Below are 14,872 nucleotides of genomic sequence, written 5' to 3' on the forward strand. Positions count from 1 at the left end.
AAGTGAAGGGCGATGCTTGGGGCCAAGCCGCGGGCGTAAGAAGGAAGAGGGGCAAGGATGTGGTGCAGAAGAGAAACAGCAACAAAGCTTCACAGTGGATGCCGCATCATGGTCAAAACGTTTGCCCCATTGGAGATACGGTGAGGCGTTGCGGAGAGTAATGAGTGGGAAAAATAGGGTCAAGATCGGACTGGGACCCATCTTGAACAAGGCTTGCCTGTGGACAGGGGGGCGGGGTGTGCCTAAAACGATGCTGGGAATCACACGTACAGTACGGGCCCGGAGTCGGCTAGAACGACGCTGAGAATCACACGTACAGTACTGGTACGGGCCCCGAGTTGCATGCTAGGAAAGGAAGATACGGGGTGCACGCCGTCGCCCGTTGTCTTGCTTACCCTGGTATCAAAGACAGCGACAGCGACAGCAACAAGCGGCATGGTCAAAAGCGCATAAGCAGTCACATATTGCAAGCATTGTGGGGGTGTACAAGCGAGCCTTGCACAACCTGCTGCACTGTATGCGTCTCATTGTACAAGGCCATTCACGCACTGCTTTGACATCAGCCTGGGAACTGCCCAGGTGTCAAACACGCGCGGCCTTGTAACTAGCAGCTGCCAGCCCAAAGGAGTAAGGCGTCTGCAAATTACCTGTCCAACTACCATATGTACGTACCCTCGCAGTGCCCCATACAAGCCGGGAGGATGCAAATCAGTCTGACAGCATAATTACCGCTACTCCGCGAGTGCGAATCTATCTTTTCCATCCTTGGCAGATTGCGCCTCGTGCTTGCGCCTTTCCTCTAGGCACGTGATGGTGCATTATCGTGGAATCTTATAACTTCAAACCGTTGTTCTAGATGCTGGACGTGCGACGGCCACCTTGTGTGCTAGCGGAAACCCCTCAAAGTCAATTTCCGAGACAATCTTCCCCGTTAGTTCAGGAGCCGCCCGTTCACAGATCGACTGTGGCTTGTGGGCTAGCCCTGCCACAGCCACAGCAGCGGCGACATAGTGTCGACGAGCGAGTGTGCACATCCGAAATTACTATTGCCATTTGCGTGGGTCAAGTCTACTGTACGTTTTGTGCACCATGTGCCAGAGCAGAATCCAAGGCCCGGCACAACTCGTGTGAGACATATACACAGCTTACTTCACCCGACACAACCATCATTGCTGGCACGACCATACGCTCGAAGATCATTGTCATATTGTACGACCCTTCATGCTATCAAACTCCCAAAGGCGCTCAACCCGCTCTACACAGGGAGGCCATCAATGCTAGACAAAACACCCGGCCCGAATGCAGTGGAATAAAAGAGAACTAAAAAGTCTAAGGGCACCTTGCCCAGCGCAACCGCCGAGGTGAATGGCTCAAAATGAAGTAACCGTCAATGTGTGAATGAAGGCTATGTACATGAGAAGCCCAAAAATAATCAAAAGTGAGAAGGTGTCTACAAGTGACCGAGGTCAAAGAAGTGAATGCTTGGGTGCCCTAGATAATAATGTGAGACCAGCGACCAACAAGCCCTACAAGACATTGTAGGAACATGTAAAGTGCCGACTGATGCCAGCGGCGCTGATCCTCACTACACATACCATCACCTATGCCGATAGTACGTGCATATCTTCCTCATCCGCATGGGGGCGGTATTGGAAGGGCTGGAAGGCAGTCATTTTGCCCTTGTGAGCGTGGACTGCCAATCCCATTTCGCGCATGCGTTCGGCACCACGTCCGGGAGCAGGACGCTTCTCCTTGGTGCCTTTGCGATGCTGCTTCCTGTACAGTTTCTCCTTGCGCCGCTGTTTCTTCTTCTCAAGACCCACTTTGATGTCAATGGCACGGCGCACAGGCATGTCGGACCCATCAGCGTCTTCATCTTCGTCGAGATCAAATGGGTTCTGCATTGTGATGGGAGTTCGAGGAACAGAGGCAGATACTAGAGGGGCAGGCCTCTCAGCGATACCGCCGAAGCGTATCGACACTTCGCTGCGCTGACGAGCGGCCATGGGGTTGACCGAGCCGCGCCGAGTAGGCGGTGGTGACCGAAGGCGCATCTGAGGCGGAGGCGAATGGAGGCGATTAGGGGGTGAGTTCCCGAACAGCTTACGTGGTGGAGGAGAGCGGTGCGCGCCACGCTTTGCAGGTGGGGGGGACCGGAGTCGTTTTGGTGACGGCAAGGGGGAACGCTTCTTGTGAATGTCTTTGCGCCGGCCTCGTACGTCGCCATCGACAGGGTCCATGCCATATACCATGAGGTGATCAGTCTCCGAAGCAAGGTTCTCCACTTCGGAAACTTCATCCTCATCATCATCGTCATCCGGAAGTTCGGGGTCCGATGTCGGAAAACTAGGGTCAATATCTTGCGGAGTAGGCTTATGCTTGGCTGCGCGCCGACGCTTCAACGTCGACATGTACGCAGCTTCGGCCGGCCGGTCTTCATCCAGCGTGCCGCAAACAAAATCAGTGCTGTCAGGCAACTCGGGACTTGATGCGCGAATATTGACTGGCTTGGACTTCCTGCGCTTGGATGGCTTGTCTGAGATCTTGAGACCATCACGACTTTCCAGGGATCCAATCGACGACTCGGATACGGTTCGGTGAGTCTTCAATCGGAGTTGTTCCATATGCTCTACAGATGTAGCCGCAGTAGAAGCCCCAGGCGCCCACCAGTTGTAGTCAGAACCAGCGTCACTTTCGTCATCTGAGACTGCGAAGCCGTTCTCATCATCAGTCTGGAAGCCCTCGTCGGTGACGTCGCTGTACGCATCGCTGCCATCTTGGTCCTCGTCGAGCAGATCATCATCATCATCGTCCATCTCAGCAATATCATCGTCCTCGTCCTCGTCTTCCTCGTCTATCGCCTCTTCTTCTGCAACTTCTTCACCTAGCTTGCGTAGATTGTTCTCAATCTTGAGTGTATCTTGGACAGTAAGTCGGCTTCGGTGGCAAGTGATTTCCTGGGTCCATTCATCAACTTCCTCCTCTGAGGAAGCAAACTCGTGGAAACGGTATGCTTCGCATCGGGCAAGATCAGAGTTTGCACTTAATCGGCGGGTCCGGTCCACAGTAGAAGCCTTTCGGACACTGACTGGGGAGTTGTTGCGGATGGTAGAATCAGAGTCACGATGAACCTGAGGAGATGCCATCGGCGGGGCTATCCGACGTGGTGGCGGTGCGGGGCTGCCCATACGGCGGGGTTTGGCATTGGCCGACTCGGTCGATGGCTTGGAGGGGCACGCAAACTTGATGGTGCTAACACGCTTTGGAGGCTCTTCCGATTTGGGCGCAGGTGCCGGCTTTGGTGTTGCTTCTGCCGGTTTAGTTTCTTCTTTCGGGCCACATGCGAACATGATACATCTTTTTCTTCCTAGGACAGCTTCGATGTTCTGTTCTGTGGTCTGAGGCGCTGCCTTGTATAGTGGGCTGATGTTGTCATCATCGTGCGAGACTACTTTGACGTCTAGCTGCAGCGGTTTCTTGTTGAAGGGGGGTAACATGCTGTGGAACGCCGCCGAGGGGAGCGGCGGGCTGGGCGTGCACGGCCGTGTACCCGGGCTTGTGAAGCCTCCGTCACTTGTGAGATCGGCGGTTCCGCTGTTGTTACTCCATGTGGAGATGCACGACATGCCGCGAATTGGGCTCTCATCGAAGTGCTCTTCGGCCGGCGAACTCGCATCGGAGCCATATTTGAGTGCCGACGTCAGGAGGGATTCTTTGCGATCCAGGACGGGTTTCGACTTTGTGAAAGAAGTTGTGGACGAGTTTCGGAGGTTCAAGGGCGCCGGACGTTGGACGCGAGGTTCAGGAGGTTCGTCCAATTCGCCCACGGCTTCGTCTTCGGCCATGACGACGGGCGGGGCGGCATTGGCCATGTTCTGTGGTGTGTCTATCCGTAACGCGCTTTGCCTGCTAATGTGGTGCTGCTCGTTGGCCATGTCGCTCTGTAGAGTCGAGGGAACGGATATGGAGTTGCTGGGTGCGGAATTGGAGTTTGGAAGTGATGCAGTGATGGTAAAATTGGCCGACGGGCCAGGAAATTATGGACGCGTTTCGTCTCCGCACACACACAATTGGGGCAGCGCTACCGGCGTCGGGAAATCAGTACAGAATGTCGTCTCGTGGACAGTGTCGTATATGCAGTAGAGAAATCGAAAGCTATCGATGGCTGTAGGTGAGGGTGGGGCCCCAAGGGAGGCAATGTTATAATATCGACAGAAACATAGTGTACTTGTGTGAAGTGAACCTTGGATGGAACTAAAGGCGAGTCTTTGGGACGTGTCAGAAGTAAAAAGCGTTAGGCATCGGGGGCATGTGAAGGGGTACCTGGTGAAGATGGCGTGGGCGACTTGTGGCGACGGCCCGTGGGGGTGCAGAGGGAGCGGCAGGAGCAGCTAGATGATCCCGTCGACTTGTGTTGTAGATGAATGGCGGATTCGGTAGTCAGGCGACTATGCACAGGTCTGCTGCGACAGTAGCGGCGCGACTGAGCGAGTCGGACGTGTAGGAGAGAGGAGAGAGAGGAATTTCATGTGCAATAGCGTCTCGGCACCATTCGGGAATAGTGGGTACTACCGGCTCTTTCCCTGGCACCGTGCGGAATGCAGCCAATGCACGCCTTGGCTTTGGCAAATGTTAGGTTTACCACGAGTAGTCGTATTGGACCAAGACTCCTTTATATTTTGGTTGAATTGTGTGCTTTTGTTCTCTTTGTTTGGCCCACTTGGACTTTGATTGAGATTGCGTTTGCTGAGTGCCCGAGCCACCAGCTCTTTGTGCCCCCCGCCATGTTTGGTCACTCGAACAAGACACAAGAAAGCCGGTTTCAAACATGCAGGGCACAGCCGATGGAAGACGCAATAGAGACACGCACCCCCTTGCGCTTCCTGCCCACCACTCTGGGCAATCCACCGCCAGAAGCTTTACCACGCCCCCAAACCTCGACAAGCGCCTGCAATCCGCCGACGCACCACAGTGAAGGAGGCCCGCGCTAATGACGCCCGTGCCCATATGGGCACCTGCGCGTGCTTCAGCCCTTCTTCTGACCATGCGTCCGATGCCCCTGCCCTCTACAGTTCGTATCTAATGCTCCGCTCCGCAGTCTGCACTCTCCGCCTAATGAACAGCTTTCGTATTGTGTTGGCACCGTAGCGGAGCTGCCCCCGTCGACCTACTTCAAATGCCTCATTTTTTACTGGATTACCTCATTCTTTTCCATGCTCCACAATACGCCTTCAATCTTCTCCTCCTGCCACCTTTTCACCTTTTCACCGCTGTACCACACCGCTCTTCTTCTTTCCCGTAGCTGTCCCGTAGCTGGACATACGACGCAGTGCACTGGGGGCCATCATCTGACTGGCTATGGCGCCATTGGACGTGATCCTCCATGGAGACGAGATGCACGATGCCCATCGTACGCCGCTGAGCCGTCGCATATAGTGTCCGCTTGTAGGTAGTCATCGTCGCCGAGTCTGGGGTTTCGTTCGCTGGCAACTAGTACCCTTGCCGATACCATTTCAACAGCAAGCGCCCTAGCCTGCTGCGAATGACCTTGTCCCAATCGCTGCCGTCTGGCATGATGCATGCGGGGAAGACTCTACCCCATGACGCTTTTCACGTTTTTAGAACCCTTCCTTGCCGGTGCGCAAGATAACCCTATGCGCCGGGTGCGCGCGCCCCCCACTACTACGGACGCTTGTTACACCAATGCTGTGACATTCGAACCGACATCGTGCACTTGCAAGATGGAAAATTGGGGTAACAGCCCGGGTAAACGGACGGCCTGCTACTTGCGGCCGCTAGGGTCTCCTCTGGAAACCATCCTTGTCATGTGCAATGACGTAATCTCAGTCATCCCAGCGTCTGACATCAGTTTACATCAATTCAGTCGATCAAATGCTCATACGTGTCGAGTATCCAGTACAGCCACTGTAGTCTCCAAGTCAGAGTAACATGTAGCATACCACAATTCGGCGCTAGACGAAGCCCGAACAATCTCCACCAGCCCACCTGACGCGGTAGCGCCTGGTTCCGCCATACTTTCCCTGCTCACCTTGTCCAAACCTCCTAACACGGCAAGCCGGCCCATGTCGCATCAACTCCAGTCCCAGGCCAGTGTCCAGAAACACCGCAGTAAAGCAACCTACAAACTGGAAACAATGTCGAGATCAACACGTCTTCGGAGCCCGACTGAGTGCCGGCTGACGTGCAGCTCAGCCTCATCTTCCACGCGGCACTCCTCCTATCCCGCCCATCATCTCACATACAATCAATGCTTTGCCTGAGGCATCCCATCTTCTGCACTAAACCCATTTCATGCGTTGTCACCAGGTACAAGATTTCATGGCATTCGGCCAAGTCTTCCACTCCCTTCACGTACTACTTTAATCTCGCGGTCATACCATTTCCCGCTTTCCGCAAGACACGTTGTACTTCAGCCAAGCCCTGGGCGTGGCCGCTTGTCCGTTTCATCGACACTGATCATCCGCGCGGGTCGCCGTAGGCCCGCGCGGCCAAGCCATTGTAAACTAACTGCTAGCCTAGAAATGCAATATACCAAGACTGATGTGCATCTTACAGCCAAGACTTCTGCGTAAGCCTTCATATCAATTGTAATCATTTCCTTATTTAGTGGTACCTCGCGATGTGGGGGGCGAGTTGGATCACGTTGGGGTTTGCTGATGTTGGATTACAAATTGTCCCGAGGGTTTCGAAATTGGTAGGTGACATATTCTGGATAATCATATGTCCAGAGTGACATGTTTACGCTATTATAGGAGGACAGGGATGGTCGCTTTGGATTGGTGTCATATACGGTACATACAACTGCTGCAGGGCACTATGGACCTCCATAATTGACCGAGGACAGTGAAGCTGCAGCGGCTCAAGACGCCTCCATCAGGCCGGTGCACAGTTTCATCAGTACTGCAGATAAGCAATGATAACCAATACATTCGATACAAACGCTTTAGTTTCATGCAAATGACTGTCCTTGGAAGGTTTCGAAGGAGGCTGTGCATCTGGACGCAGTGTTGAGGGAAGGATAAGAGATACGAGTATCCGTTTTTTGAAAGTAAGGCGGAGAGACATACAGAAACAGAGATAGACAATATTGCAGCAATGCGAGAAACGACGACCTCAATAACGACCTGCAAGTACGGGGCAGAATTGAGGAAAATAGAGGCGTCCCCAGCGACCTAAGACGTGAGCTTGAATAGAGAGGGAGATGGACTTCACTCCAACCCATCGAGATCAAGGGACCATCTCGGTATTGGTATGAATCCTTATTGTACGAAACATGCCGTCATGCATACAGTTTTCTGCACGAGTAGACATGTACAACACGGCGATGACTCAAGCCAATGTGCTCCATATATGCGTGGTGTGTATTATTAATTACTTCAGATGGACTATATCACCATAGTTCCTATCATGTTTGAACTCCCTCGCTATGCTCTGAAAACAATCCATGTAGATCAAAAGCCTGTTGTGATGACCCATCCACCATTACTCAGGCAGTTGCAACGGCGTCAGCTCCTGTATCTGATTCCCCATCTGTCTCTTTGAAATATCCAACTCCTTTTTCCAATTCTCTCTTACAAAATCCAGTGTACGCGCAAAGACAAGCTCCCTCTCGCTCCTCTCATGCTGCGGTACAAATTTATCTGGAAATTGTGTCCAGCCGTGTCTGCACCCTGGGGCGTGCCAGACCTCGAGACCGCCGTTTTGCGAACTGGGTTCCTTGGATGAACCAGCTTGTCCGCCACTGTGGCCGTCCCAGTCACCTTCTCTTCCGTCGCCGAAACGGACAGGCCCATTCCAGTCGTTGTTGTTCATCCTGTCCACCCAGACATCGCTTTGAACTGCCAATGTGTCTTTTTCGGGTAGAACCAGAAAGATGGCAGCGTTTTTCTGGATATAGATGGGATCGTTTAGACCAGGGCTAGCTCGCGGATGAGATCGCAATCTCTTCGGTAGATATGTAGGTCCCATGATGGAGAATAAGCCTGGTGTTCTCGGTTTCTCGGTATGATGATCGTCTTCATTGAGGGCATTGGGCATGGGTTTCATTGGGCGCTCATGTGGTAGCAATCGCGCGTCCAAGGAAGGGTAAAATAGCAACAATGGCAGCATTCGCGGCTGCGCTTGAGGAGGAGGAAGTAGACTAGGCCATGATTCAAAAGGGTCGTCCAGAATTGTAGCTCTACGGTTCTGCGGCATGGTAGGCGACATACTGTCCGCCTGGGCATGGTCAATCGAACCCAAACGACGACCCATGGTGGGTGACATACTGCCAAGCTCAGGACAAGGCGGCACAGATATAGCCAGATTCAACGCAATGTTTCCGCCTGCGGAGAAGCCAGAAATGGCAAGACGCGTAGGATCAAGGGTGATGGTCTCGACGTCCTTGAAGTGTTGAGCTGCAGTTTCCTTCTTCTTCTGCTCCTTCTCGAGCGCATCAGACCGAACTATCGAGTAGTACCGCTGTATCTCTTCCCGCAAGACCTTTCCTGCTTCGGAAACTCCGCTTGTGTCCAGTATGGCTGATAGTACATCCTCCATATCGTGTATCGCGGCGGGAAACTGGTGGAATGGGCCAATACGGTACGACACGCTAATGACTACAGCACCAAGCTCGCGCGACATCATCGACGCATATGGCGCCTGCTCCAAGGGGCTGCCCATGATGAATCCACCTTTTATCGAGTCAGCATCGACGACGCATCGACGGCGGCAATTGCTTGCGCGCTATGGTATAAACATGGTAGCCTTTGCTGGGAACATACCTCCATGCGCATCTAGCACCACTGGTGTATGCCATTCTCCAGTCCGCTTTCGCTCCTCGTCGCCGTTTTCTTCCAGATCGACAGGTTTCGGTGGCACGAAAACGTATACGTAGATGAGGTTACCTTTCCTACTCGGTAGCGACATGAGGAATGGATGCGGTCCCTTGGGCGATGTGATGTGCAAAATGGAAAGCGGAACCCATCGCGGAAGCTGTACAAGCGCGGTCCTCCATTGGACGTGAAATGGGAGGCGAGAAAAGTAGGCAATCGAGTGCCAATAGCTGCTCATTGTGATGCTGGCGGAATTGCAGATGTAGCGAGTTCTCCTGTCATGACGTGGAGAGGTTGTATAATATGCGAATCAGGCGCGCGTTTGCACTTGGACGCGGGCCGCTGTCTGCCCAGGTGCGTGTCGCGCAAGCCATGAATTGGTGTGACGTCAGTAGTCGTTGTTGGGTCGAGCGAGATACAGGGAGCAATGGTGCCGTAGGCCGGAATTGTCAACTTCCAAGCTTTGTCCGCGCCTGGGCTAAAGCTTGTCAGACATAGCATTGACTTCGGACCATGGGCGTCACCCTCTCTACCATATGCAGAAAAGGGAAAGACCTAGAGAACTGAGTGACATGTTGCATATTTCTTTGGTACTCGCTTATCTTGCAACCATGGATGAGTTTCACGACTAATTTTGCGCCTACATTTGGACAACTTATGCATGTCCCTTTCCATCTCCCTGTCTTATTCTCATCTAAACATATCATAAACGCAATGATTCACTTATTGTCAAACAAAGATCCAAGCCCTCAGACCTCAAAGCGTGCTCGGCATGAGGGCAGTCATTCTCTCTCGACTCCTCTTAATTTTCTCATCTTCTCCGACACACACGGCGCCGAGCTTCCCCACAACCTTCCACCGTGCGACGTCATGTTACACTGCGGCGATTTGACTCAAGACGGGACCCCGGAAAGTATCTCTTCGGCCCTCGAAGCCTTGGGCAAAATCAAAGCCAAGTTGAAGCTAGTAATTGCAGGCAACCATGAGATTTCGCTAGATAAGCCATATTGGCTCTCCCAAGGCGGCACAGAAGCCGATGTAGAGCGATCTTATGCGCTTATCAGTCCCGAAAAAAAATTCAGAGGCAAGTAAAAACGGTGTCATCTTTCTTCCAGAGGGTACCCACACCTTTGACCTTCCATGCGGCGCCACTTTTAGCATTTACGCCTCGCCTTACACGCCTTCGTATGGCGCATCCGCCTTCCAGTACCTGTCTGGGGAGGATCGTTTCAATCCTCCAGGTGTGACTGCTACGTGGGCGAAGAATGTCAGTACCCAGACTTCGATCATTCCCAGTGGGGTAGACATTGTCATGACCCATGGACCATCGAAGTATATTCTGGATAGAGCTGGGGACGTGAGTGCGGGCTGTGAGCATCTGAGACGTGCCGTTGCTAGAGCGCATCCGAGATTGCACTGTTTTGGACACATCCACTCTCAACGCTGCGGCTTCTATGAGGCATACAGAGTAGAATTCAATGACCAGAAAGAACTTGGTGTAGAAGCTGGATCAACAAGTCCAATTTTGAAAGACTGGGTGGGAGAAAACCAAGCCCTTAGGAGAGGATTCAGAAGCCTGGCGCCAAATGCTGCTGAGGGTTTTCGTAACAATAAACAGCAGACGCTCTGCATAAACGCCGCAATGGAGGGTGAAGAAGGAGTGCTCGAGCATCCGCCGTGGCTCGTTAAGCTACATCTTCCTGTCAAACAAGAAACATGAGGTAGGCCTTGGTTTGCCGCAGGAACAATTTCTAGGTTCAAATCATCCCCTACTAAGGAAACCCGCTCTTCACAACAATGTCATCTTATTCCCCGCAGCGCCTGAGAGTACAAAACGTGCATGGTCCTTTGACACTTTCCTGTAGGCAACTAAATTTAGCCTTAGAGCGCAAGGAGATAGGAATGATCTCAATGCAAATAGATAGCAGCAGAGAATTCTACATTTTCAGCAGAGACACCTGCTTTCCTGTCGTATTTCGTTCAACTCTCTTCACTTTCCTCTCTGCGCATCATGTTCGCCTGTCTGCCCAGCCCAACCCCAGTGATTTCCCATATTCCACAAATCAACCCATACACCCTCTTTCAGTGCCGTATACGACGCAGTTCAATTTGCACTCACCTACGGAGGTTGCTCGGACCACTTCGCTTCGCGTAAACTTGCTTGGTATCAGAGCCGCTTTCACTGGTTCACCATCTAGGCACCACCTCGCCCTTCCACAAGCGACGAAGACCTTCTATAACGCCTTCGCAGACCTTCCCGCCACCGGCAGATCTTCGGGAGCCGGAGCTCGGCGGCCTAGTGCGCGCTCGGACTCGCCGCGTAGTATATAAAGACTTGTGCCCCCTCACTCTTACACTCTTTCTCCACACTCTCACACAAGTCGACCACTTCAAATCCCAATTCTTCCTTACATCACAAGAGGTTCCTTCCTCTTGCAATCCTGACCATGGCTCATCACAACAAATCGGATCGAACAAGGTATGTCTCGAATCACCTTCACCTTTCACACATTCACTGACTTGCCTTAGTCACATACATCTCCATGACATCATTCAAACCTGAGCATCGCTCTACCTCCTCCAACAACATCATCGCTCTATCTCCTCCAACATCGTCGCTCTACAATCCGACTTCATGATCAACACTTCACGATCAGCACTTCACTTGACCATGATCCAACATGGCATTCGTCGATGACTATCAACAACCTTTTACCAACCTTGAGCCATGATCAACCCTTCAACCAAACGTTCTGCCTCTGAGCTGGTGAGTTCCTCTTCTACCAGCTTTACAGTGTTCTGACAACTTTAGCCTGCCGCCCTCGTCTCCCCCGCTTCACAATGCATCCACATCTCCAAGCCCTCCTCAGGCCAACCAACCTCCCTCGCTTCGCATTGCATCCACATCTTCAAGCCCTTTTCAGGCCAACGAACATCCAAGCTTCACCCGATCGAGTTTCACCAGATCTCATCATGACATGGCGGCAGCGCATGCTCCCGGCAGACACAATCACATTCGCGCTTTGGTACAGGGTACAGTTCAGACTGTAGGTGGCCCTTGAGTGGTGGTTGGTGGATTGGCATACTGGTGGGATGTGCAGGATACATGGTCAAAGACAGAAAGATGAGGGATTGTGTTCCCGAGGAAACAGCTCTCGCTGGGATCTCGCTTTGGACCTAAAGGACTGCTTCGGCAGGTTTGATGGTTGGTGGTTTGATGATTCACTCACTCTTTGAAAGGTGTTGGAGGACAGATGGTCAATGGTGCGCAAGCACTAAACCAGGCCTACCTTTCATTGAGGGATCATCTCCCCCGCATACCTCTGATGGCGGGCTGTAAGGGCTTGGATCAATTCAAAAATGCGGCAGCGGCAGCGGCTGGTGCGAAAGACAATGGTGAGCGTGCCGGCGTCGGTGGTTGAATGGTAGTGTTGGCTCCTGTGTCTCAGCTTAGAGTAAATTGGTTGGATGTCGATCCAATTGGATATCATTGCAAGGAATTTTCAAGGTTCAAGGCTTCAAGGCTACAAGGCTGGGGTTTCTCCAAAGTGGAAATATCACCCACTTCTTTTTACATCTATGGCTTCCTCTAATTGCATTGAACTTCTGATAATATGCTGGTACTTGGATACTCACAGGATGTGTACTGTTCTTGAATCCTTTCTTTCTTCACTTGTCTAACCTAGCTATGCAACCATTCCTGAATGATCATCTACTTGACGTGCTCTTGTCAGGAAGCGATGTCGATCAAGACTACATAGGACGTTGAAATATTGGGTTCCACAACATCACAGAGCACCCCGCCATATTTGAACAAGATCATCCTTAACTTGCATTACTTTTTGCGGTGTTGTTACTGCCTTGCCTCGACATGTTCGTGAACTGTATTGACAGAGGCTCTCTACACCTGATTCAACGGTACTCTTGAATTGTATCCATGACTCCTGCGTCCGCATCTTTCCTTGCGACCCTTTATTGCCTGTACAACCGAGGTGCGCATGGGAGGTCCACCTTGAAATAAAGCCGTAAAAAGAAAACATTTCCCCCGGAATCAGCACCCGAAGAGCGATAGCGATAGCGAGAAGCTTGGACAAGGGGACTGGGAAAATAGCGCTCCCGTAAAGTGCGTACCTAGAGACGAGCGAACTCAATGGCTACTCGATGCGAAGGATATGCAGGCTGATAGCACCCATGAACTGCGTCTTTGGTGACCAGGACCAAGATACTGTCTTGGAACAATATGTTAATAAGACAATGGCGAAACCGAAGATTCTATTTCCCTCGCATGCAACGCTAAGACAAAGAGCGTGGTGGCGCCAGCAGGTTAGCGTCATTGGTGGCTTGGGAATCGAAGCTTGTCAGCGGTCCAGAGACAAGCAGGGCGATCTCCCGTAATCGGCTTCATCGGGGTAGAGCTATTTTCATGATGTTTGAGTGTGGCTGGTCTTGCCGAGCGATCTGTCAAGAGCAAGACGGTGTTGAAGCCGTACTGTGACGGCACGCAATTTCACTTGTCGCATACTATGGCAAGTAAGCGTCATTGCGGCCGAACAATGCGGGATGTAGCCTGCTAGTCCTCGTGATGGGTGGGATTGGGTAGCTGCATGGCTATACTATCGTCTTGTGCTCATTTCCGGTTGCTATGGTGGGAAACATATATAGAAGACACTTTTTACTATGAGGCTGAAGACGTCATAAGGCGTGCAAGAAGCAATCGGGCAGCCTGAAACAGTGAGGCAAGGTAAGAAGAAAAAGACGAGAAAGAAGTACGGGGGCCAAGTAATATGATTATGGGAGCAGCCGAATAAGATGACACGAGACGAGACCAAACCAAACGAGCATGTACGAGGTACCAAGAGAGCGCGGTACGCCGCTGGCGCCAACGCTGACTATGGGATTTGAAGGGTGCATCTCCGAAGCGGAATCAGTTCCACACGTGTGAACACATGTTGCACACAAGTACTTAGTAAGGCCCCAGTTGTCTGGACCCCTGACGTGAATAGTAGGATGTGTGGTATGGCTAACGACTCACAGTGCATCGGTGTTTCGAAGCCAAAAACAAGCGGGTTGTGCTAGCAGAGCCAGGCCTGAGTCAGCGCGGTATGCCCTGCATACAGTGCGAGGGGACATGGCAGGTGGCACACGGACGGAGTGCTGAGCTGAGGGGGTCGAGGCGGTCAGCCTGAGGGCGGCGCGGGCATACGCGGGCATATGGGGGGTGTCGTGATGCCCGGCAGCTCCATAGCGCGCACAGCACGGCGAGAGGCGGCCGAAATTCTCCAGGCGTGACTGGAAGCAAAAAGCAGACAGGGTGTGATGGAATGGGTTGCGAGAGTCGGTTGCTCTGCAAGCAGGTGTCTGCTATGCCCAAAGGGGCCGTGGGGCGCGTTAGCGGGATCTGGAACGTGGTCGTGCTGAGGGGACAGCTGCATGCATGCGCCAACAACTGCAGGGCAGCTGATAGACACGAGTGATTATTAGTAGCGGTAGCGAAACTCATCATGCCACCACCCGGAGCGCCGACAACCGTCACTCCTAAAGTGTGGGTAGATGGTTTAACTTACGTGCGTCGCCCTGCTGTTTTGCCTGATCGCCATCAGCGCGCTCCTTCCTCGGTGCGATAAAGACGCTCCTTCCGGTCCTCATTTCACGGCCAGGAATTACTTAGTACCCGCGCCTTCCCCAGCGACCAATTCAAACACGCCCGCAGATCCTCGTCGCCAGTCCAGCCATTGCAACATCTTTCTTGGAACTTCTCCCCAGCAACAGCCCGCTTACTGGCCGTGTGTGCGAGCTTTCTTTCTTCTTCTTTTTTCCCGGCGAGAATTAAGTTGTGTGACACTGCACTCTGAGTGTTCCGTTTTCAAACAGCTACCACACGCCACCCGTGGACGGCGCATTCTCAATAGCTCCATGGGGCCGCTTTCGTACAGAAGACGGCTTCTCATTACAAGACCGGCTGCCCAGCCTGCAAACACGGAGAAGAAGCCGGCCCCTGTCCTGTGACCCACTGCTGGCCTTTGTTGTTCACATCACAT

The 14,872-nt window shown here is 52.5% G+C and overlaps 3 protein-coding genes across 3 annotated transcripts; 1 reads left to right on the forward strand and 2 right to left on the reverse strand.

The window, feature by feature from the left end:
- Positions 1–1,601: 1,601 nt before the first annotated feature.
- PtrM4_039770 (DUF2457 multi-domain protein) lies at positions 1,602–3,935 on the reverse strand (the record flags this gene model as incomplete). The annotated part of the gene is made up of 3 exons (XM_066104348.1): positions 1,602–2,284; positions 2,348–2,776; positions 2,885–3,935. 3 exons carry the CDS (start codon positions 3,933–3,935, stop codon positions 1,602–1,604), a joined length of 2,163 nt encoding a protein of 720 aa, XP_065958912.1.
- A 3,568-nt stretch (positions 3,936–7,503) lies between these two features.
- On the reverse strand, positions 7,504–9,072 carry PtrM4_039780 (Abhydrolase-3 multi-domain protein; the record flags this gene model as incomplete). Its single annotated transcript, XM_001937683.1, has 2 exons — positions 7,504–8,693; positions 8,784–9,072. The coding sequence occupies 2 exons, from the start codon at positions 9,070–9,072 to the stop codon at positions 7,504–7,506; spliced, it is 1,479 nt and encodes a 492-aa protein (XP_001937718.1).
- A 3,016-nt stretch (positions 9,073–12,088) lies between these two features.
- On the forward strand, positions 12,089–12,256 carry PtrM4_039790 (uncharacterized protein; the record flags this gene model as incomplete). The annotated part of the gene is made up of 1 exon (XM_066104349.1): positions 12,089–12,256. The coding sequence occupies one exon, from the start codon at positions 12,089–12,091 to the stop codon at positions 12,254–12,256; it is 168 nt and encodes a 55-aa protein (XP_065958913.1).
- Between the last annotated feature and the right edge of the window lie 2,616 nt (positions 12,257–14,872).

Source organism: Pyrenophora tritici-repentis, chromosome 10 (genome assembly GCF_003171515.1).
Source record: "Pyrenophora tritici-repentis strain M4 chromosome 10, whole genome shotgun sequence".
NCBI classification, from domain to species: domain Eukaryota; kingdom Fungi; phylum Ascomycota; class Dothideomycetes; order Pleosporales; family Pleosporaceae; genus Pyrenophora; species Pyrenophora tritici-repentis.